The sequence below is a fragment of the Austrofundulus limnaeus genome, unplaced genomic scaffold (genome assembly GCF_001266775.1).
Source record: "Austrofundulus limnaeus strain Quisiro unplaced genomic scaffold, Austrofundulus_limnaeus-1.0 Scaffold1255, whole genome shotgun sequence".
NCBI lineage: Eukaryota > Metazoa > Chordata > Actinopteri > Cyprinodontiformes > Rivulidae > Austrofundulus > Austrofundulus limnaeus.
The window spans coordinates 48984-56861 of record NW_013953657.1 but is presented as its reverse complement, the minus strand read 5'-3'; the positions used below and the strand labels follow the sequence as shown (position 1 = coordinate 56861).

The 7878-nt window shown below is 40.6% G+C and overlaps 1 protein-coding gene across 1 annotated transcript in view; it reads left to right on the top strand.

Moving 5' to 3' along the window:
- The window catches only part of brd8b (bromodomain containing 8b), a 38400-nt gene that overhangs the window by 19779 nt on the left and 10743 nt on the right, over nucleotides 1-7878 (top strand). The window contains exons 12-16 of the mRNA XM_014031457.1: nucleotides 4108-4546; nucleotides 4613-4650; nucleotides 4734-4933; nucleotides 5113-5205; nucleotides 5309-5377. Of these exons, the coding sequence (XP_013886911.1) occupies nucleotides 4108-4546; nucleotides 4613-4650; nucleotides 4734-4933; nucleotides 5113-5205; nucleotides 5309-5377 (839 nt within the window). The remainder of the gene's footprint in view (nucleotides 1-4107; nucleotides 4547-4612; nucleotides 4651-4733; nucleotides 4934-5112; nucleotides 5206-5308; nucleotides 5378-7878) is intronic.

Genomic DNA, 7878 nt, shown 5'->3' with positions numbered 1-7878 from the left:
GCCAGGAGCTAAAACACACAAAAATAAACACAATTACCATTTTTACAGAAAAAGTCATTTAATTTGATTTAACAAAAAGAAACAAACTTACTTTTTTAGATGAGTGTTTTTTTAGGCAGCTGTTGTGTTTTGTTTAGGTTTCTCTAGAAGAAAACAAGATAATTGGTTTTCTTTAGTTTTCAGTTTTACATATGCGTTCATTTTAGTTTTTGTAGGAGACTTACATTTGTTTTTGTCGGGAGGTTTACTGCAGTGGGAAAACGACGAGATGAGGCTTTTTAGTTGTCGGTTCCAGCAGACTTTTATTTTTTGTGTTTGGCTTCAGCATTACTCCATAACTCCACGATTGAAAGATTTGTCCTTAGAGGGATTAAACACCTCGTTTCTGGATCAAATGAAACGCGTGTGCTGGAAAGCTGCTGCTCAACTTGGGTCTGGCCATCAAGTGAAATGAACACAACAACACAGAGTGTGTGGGCGTCTCTTTTAAAGGGGAAGTCACCGTGGTTAACACAGGTGACCGGAATCAATAATTAGTGACGGATGTGCAAAACACAGGTGCAAACAACTAAACTAAATCATGTACAACTTTAGGTTGCCACAATCTAAAAAAAACCCAAAAATGCATATTGTATGACTCAACGCTCACAAGAGACACACCATTCAAACATTCGTCTGATCGATCGCTTTTATTTACTCAACGCGTTTTGGAACCTGTTATATTAACACACCTTTGTTGCTCTTTGAAGCTAAGCTAAGCAAGCAAAGCTAATACTAGCTCCTCTCAACCCGACGGAGAAGGTGAACAGAGGAGGAAAAGGAAATTTCCTCCTCTTTGTCCACAGTTGCCCCCAACTCGAAGAAGTCACAACATGAAAGTCTGACTAAACTTTCAAAAGGACAGATACTATATCCATTATATATTCATCAGTGTGTGCACATTGATTTATGCCACTGGAGAAGAAAATGATTTTGTTACGGTATCTGGACAGCCTGTTTGTTATTTATAACAAGTAATGGAGCTATACTTAATTTTGAGGGAACCAATGGAAGTGGCTATTTTGAATTGTAGGGTGCATCAGAAGAGGTGAACTTTTGTTGTGAAGGGAAACTTTGAAGCTGACAGAGTGGAAAAATCGTGCATTGGTTATGAAAAGATGGAGATGATTCAGTTGAAAGGAGAAGGCAGATCTGAGGTGGAGATTGTGACGTGAATTTATCTACAACCCATATCCCGTTGGGAGAATGTATTTTCTTAAGGTAACCAAATATTACAAAGCACCTAGTTAAAACTACTTTTACTTGCTTTTCTGATTTAATGACCTAGTAGCAAGCTGTCTTAACTCTCCCCTGTGGCTTTGTGAGAAACCTCTCCATGTATTGTCAAACTTCAAAGCCCCAACTAACAGTAATTTCCAAATATCTGTCCACTCCACAAACATCTCATTATATAATTATCCCTTATCCTGTGATAAGGTGATAGCCAGAAGATCCAATGCTCACCTTAATTTCTGGGGTTGGGAAATGTTTAGAAAAATCCTGATGTAATGAATAGGTGTTAAAACTTTTCTTTATAAAGTTTTAATAAAATTTCCTTATAGTTTTATTTGACATATTTTATGTAAGTCAAAGAAAGGGAGCTGAAGCATGGCTGTAGAAATTGTAGAAATAAATGCGTTGTTTAAAATGGTATGTCAGAATAAAACAGGAATCACTGGATTTCTTCTTAAAGGGATCCCTAATCAGTTGTAACATTAGACTTTATTTGATAAACATATATTTTAACTGTAAAATAAAAACTGTAAAAATACTGTAGGACGTTTAGTTTTGTACATTTTTAAAAATATATTTTAACATGAACGGAGCCATTTTATTTACACACAAAGCATTCTGGGTAAATGATGACGTGGATAGGTCATCGGTGCGAGGCTGCTAGCGAGCTATATCCACCCTGAAGGTTAATCTTGGACAATATCTGATGATCGACTCTTTTAAATGAAACCAGAGAGCGTTGACAGAGAGGAGAAGGTAGAAATGACTCAGCCTGGAACTGAAAATATGGATGGAGGACAACAGAGCTGCTTCATGGAAGAAGAACCTCAGCTTAGCCTGTTAGCCTTCGTGGTAGCACTGACGCTATATTGCCTTTTGCTGCGTTCACACCGAACGCGATTTCAACTTCAAAATCGCATCCAACGCTTCAAGTTGGACGCTTTTGCACTTTGAGGTCAGACGCAGGTCAACTCTTGAAGTGCTTGTACGGGAAGAGCCTCCCCGCCCCTCCCTCCTCTGTCGGGCTCTGTTTAATGTCGGATGAGGAAGTGCTTTGCTTTATTTACAGAGAAGAGAGCAAGAGCATGTCACGCTCATCAGATAATTAATTCATAATTAATTCACCAGATAATTCAGAGACATTCTGAGTTTCATCACCCAGGAGCTGCGGGAGAGGCTCACAGCTCGCTTTCAGGACTATTTTTGTCCCGAGTCCAGTCTGATGAGCCGCTGCCACGCATTGGTGAGGATATCTCCTGTCAGGACACCGACTGCAGGCACTCGATTTCAGCTAAAGAGCTCCTCTCCATCTGTTTCAGGTTAGTGGACATCATTCAGTAAACTGTCCCGTCGGGAAATATGTCACTACGTCACACAGTGGAGTCTCTCTGATTGGTTGATGCGGCGCGTCGAGCTGCAAAAGTTCAGATTTTCTAATTCAGCGATTTGCACCTCAGCGCGTTGAACGCTCAGATCGTTCAAATCGTTCAAATCGCGCTGCTCTAATCGCACTTGAGGCGCCGCAGAACTTCCCGACGCTGCTTGAAGCGCGTCCACCATAGACTTTGCATGTAAACCTGATGCTCCTGATGCTGAAATCGCGTTTGGTGTGAACGCACCATTATATGTATTAGCTCGGTGCTAGTGAGACAAACAAGCTAAATTGAGGCCCTCCATCCATATTTTCAGTTACAGGCTGAGTCATTTCTACCTTCTCCTCTCTGTCAGCGCTCTCTGGTTTCATTTAAAAGAGTCGATCATCAGATATTGTCCAAGATTAACCTTCAGGGTGGATATAGCTCGCTAGCAGCCTCGCACCGATGACCTGTCCACATCATCATTTACCCAGAATGCTTTGCATGTAAATAAAATGGCCCCGTCCGTGTACTATATTTTTAAACTTTTAGTTTAAAAATTATAAAAACTAAACATCCTACAATATTTTTACAGTCTTTATTTTACAGTTAAAATATATGTTTATCAAATAAAGTCTAATGTTACAACTAATTGGGGATCCCTTTAAAACTTTATTCTCAATCTTCTGACTCCAATCAGGTTCACGGTACAGCACCCAGCAGGCCTCAGCGTAAGACTTTGACAGTCCTGCTCTGAGCAGAGACTCTGCAAGACACTAACAACTTCTTTTTTACTATAAGTTATAGTAAAACTGGTGTAAGTTATAGAAACGGTTATAGAAAAGTTATAGTAACTGGTGGAGGATGTACATGAAATCTGTCTGTGCACGTCACTGAAGAGGTGTATACTACATTCAGCGATGGGGAAAACCGGAGCTTTATTTTTTAACGTCAGTCAATATAAGCAGTGGAATCGTCACCCACTGCCAGTTATTGAGAAGCTGCTTCAACAATAACATTAGCATGCACATAGCGGTGCTGCCAGGAAAAGTGTCCCCCGTAAAACAGTTCACTGGCGGGCGTGACGTAACATTTAGGAACATTTTTAGGCTATTTAAACTGGTATGTCGCTATTCAGAAAATCTGTATAACAACCGGTACGAACCGGTATACCTGCTCAGTACTAGATGTGAAATCACTGCTCCACCATGCCTCCCTGGTTTTATTTTTTAGTCAAGAAAATGTTAGTCTTTCACATGGACCTACAGCTGTACTGCAGACAGCCTACAGGGGCTGCTTCAACTTCTGAGTTATGTTCCTGTTTTTAGTTGTTAGCGTTAGTTGATGGTTGGTGTGAAACACCTCTGGTGTCATCAGTGTTGAAATAACACACACAGCATGGTAAAATATGAGTGAGTCATGAGGAGTCAGTGTTATCAGGGCCTGTGTTCATGGTTCATGGCTCTCTCCTTCGTCTCAGGTCGACGACTCTGTGGAGGTTTTGGACGCCGCTGCAGTAGAAGCTGCGCTCTCCCTATGTGAGGAGGCTGTTTCTGAAGGCCACACCCTCCCTGGCCCCTGGGAGACCCAGGAACTGAAGCCCTCCGACCCCACACCCACGGTTCCAGACTTGAACTCTACACAGGAGCCTCAGGGTGGGGGCGCCGAGTTGGCCCTGACCTCTGACAGCACGGAGTCGCAAAACCTGTTTGATGCTAAAACAGAAGAACAGGATAAAGGAAGTGGCGAGGGACCTGAGGTGACAGGAAGTGATGAAGTCTCCTCTGTCGTCTCTGATGATGGCACAACAGGAAGAGAGATTCCAGAGGGGGGAGCTGCGGTGAAGGAGGCCGCTGAAGCTACAGTAAAGAGTGAAGGAGAAGAGTGGAGCCAACCAGAGCCCAACCCCCCCTGCCTCGGTGAGTATCACACGTGTGTGTAAATGTACACACATGTAAAAGTTTTCTAACTTTTTTTCTGCACAGATTCTGAGGACAGCTGTGTGTCTGGGAAAGAGTCCAAGGTAACCCACATGAACACGCCCACATATACTAACATTAGCTTTTAAAAGACTAATATTGTTCTCTGTTTATTTACTGAACCCAGGAGGTGAAGGAGGAGGAGGGAGGGAGTGACGCTGACCCAGAGGAAGGGATGGAGCTGAAGGAGGACTGTGGGGAGGGGGAGGGCTCCTATCTGTCTGAGGTGGAGCGAGCAGCCAGTGAAAGCGAGGACGGCTACGGTCCACCTTCTCAGCGCTACACGGCAGATTCCCTGGCCAGCAGCCCCGCCTCTTCCTCCCAGCTGTGGGTCCTCGCACATAAACACCCATCCAGTCAAACAGTTTTAAAGACGGGCAGAACGTTTAACAGTGCTTTAATCACACCAGGACCCTCTTTTATTTGGGACTAATCAGTAAAATAACTTCACTCACTGTGAAGAACCTGCTCTAGCTCATCATCTTGTCCTGTTTATTTCTCCTCAGCTCCACGTGTGGAGAGGACCAGGAGGCAGTTCAGGCTCAGAAGATCTGGAAGAAAGCCATCATGCTTGTGTGGCGAGCTGCAGCCAACCACAGGTGGTGTTTCATTACATTAAATAATATCAGTCTTTATTGGCCAAGATATTTAAAGACTTTTTACTCACATTTCAAAACAATGTTTTTCTACCTAATCTCTCAGGTATGCCAGTGTTTTCTTGCAGCCTGTGTCAGATGACATTGCCCCTGGTTATCACAGCATTGTGCACAGGTCAGTACACACACACGCACACAGTAATGTGCAAAAGTTTAAAACCTCCACGACTTTATATTTTCCTTCCAAGCAGGCTTATTTTTTGTAATACAAGTCCAACACCCACCGTTATTAGTCCTAGGTGCTCTTAAGGGTTAATCACTGTCGCAGAATAATATGGTTCAATGTTTTCTCATATTTGGGCTATGCAAGTGTTAAAAACAACTTAAACAAACCAGTTAAGGAAACAGAAGTACGTCAGGGTTTCCCCTAGGATTTCTTTTAACTAGGGATGCACCGATACCAGATTTTTGAAAACCGAGTACGAGTACAAGTACTTACATTAAAGTACTTGCCGATACCAAGTACCGATACAAGTACTAGTAAATATCCTTAAAAATCCTTATAATTAACTTAAACTGTTTATTTTCATTAGGCACTTCAAACATAAATAAACAAAGTACATTACTATTGGTTTAAAACCATTTTACTGTCATATAACCATACTATGACAGCATGTACAAAAAATAAATAAATAAACCTAATACACCTAAAAGAGACTTCCAGTTGATTTATTTTTTATTCCATCTTCATCGTAGATGTAAAAATTTTGTTGATCGGCTCAAATTATCTAAAATGTGTTACAGGGCCCTCACTGAATATTAGAGCATTGCACCATCAACTATATAAACTAAACTAAATAAACTTTGTAGTATGTTAAATTAATTGCAATTAAGTAATAAATGTTTAATTTGTAACATGTTGTAGCTTGGTCATAATGATTTTTCCTCCATCAGATTACTTGGCAAATAAATGCTTATAAAAATAAAATAATATTTTTAGGCAAATCAAKGCTTATATTATTATTTTTAATCATTTTTATTTGTTTAATTTACCTTGGATCCAGTACAGTTGAGATGCAGTAGAAGGGTTTTTCTCAGCATCAGTGAAAGCGCCTCTCGACAGCTGCAGCCAAAGTGGACTTCATTGTTTTGATCCTGTGATCTTCACCAGTGTCTTTGTTTAAGAGTCTCAGAAGCACGTTCACAGCAGGGATGACGTCTTACTACTGTCACCTGAAAATACCTCCACACCGCTGACATGACGCCTCCTCTACAAACTGCTTACTTGTTAAAGTTTGTTCAGCTCGGCTAACGTGGTCGTCGCCTTCTTCTGTTTTTTTATGCGGCTGGCATTAAGTCTGTTGCGCGATTCCGCCGCCTGCTGGTTTAGAGCGTCTATGCACAAACTGAGTGAAAAGAAGCTGGTATCGGTCCTGTAGTATCGGAGCACTTTTATAAGTACGAGTACGAGTTAACGCACATGGTATCGGACYGATACCCGATACTGGTATCGGTATCGGTGCATCCCTACTTTTAACTGTGGTGGTGGCCTAACATTTGACAAAATCTGGTTGTCCACAAAACATTTTGGTTGTCCAAAAAAATCATAAATTGTCTGTTGTCCACACCCAGTTCACTTCATACACACGATTGTGTATTTAATGTTTGTGTCTATGCACGTTATGTCTTGTCTGCACTATGTCCTTTGTTACTGCACTGGAGATCTAGTTTAAAAGCATTTCGTTGCACTGTACAACTCTGTTTCAGTATAATGACAATAAATTGAATTGAATTGAAAATCTCAATAAAAATGTCATTTAATAAGTAGGCTATATTGTTCTGTATACAAAGATTACGGTACACAAATGTTCTCATTCAGCAGGTTAACAGTTTCAGGAGCTGCTTCAGTAAAAATTCCTCCTCATCCTCTTTGAAATAGAGACCAAAAATCAACATCCAACATCCATAAGCTTTCTGCTTACAGGTCAAACATTTTCATTTAAATATAATTTTTTAAATACAACGTAATCCTCAGTGGAAAATAGCCTTCGGACTAACTCTGGCATATTTACAGAAATGTTATTAATATTCACTGTCCTTGTAATAAATAATAAAAAAATATGCTGAATATCAAAAATCTCATTACTCACTGGAGCCTCTGAACTTCTTTCAACTTCTGCAGATTTTATTTCTTCTTTCTGTTTTTGGTTACATAGAAAAAACTTTGAGCCTCAGTCAGGAAGTGTTTGTTTGTTTGTTTGTTTGTTTGTTTGTTTGTTTGGCTGGGGTGGGGGTGACAATGGATGGGGTGTTGGGTGGTCACAAATAGAAATCTGGTCATCTCGCATGATGGGATCCCTGGCATGATGTCACACCCTATATTTGGAAGTGAAGGGCTGTTTCCAAAGCGGCGACTGAAACACCTTGAAATCATCCCACAAACGACTTTTTTTAAAACCAGTTTGTGTTACTTTTCAACATTTGCCACAGAACATACAGCAGGTAAAATAAGTATTGAACACGTCAACATTTTTCTCAGTAAATATATTACTAGAGGTGCTAATGACATGAAATTTTCACCAGATGTCGGTAACAACCCAAGTGCTCCATACTGTACATACAAAGAAATCAAACCATAAATGTCCAGAAATTAAGTTATTTGTAATAATGTGGAAT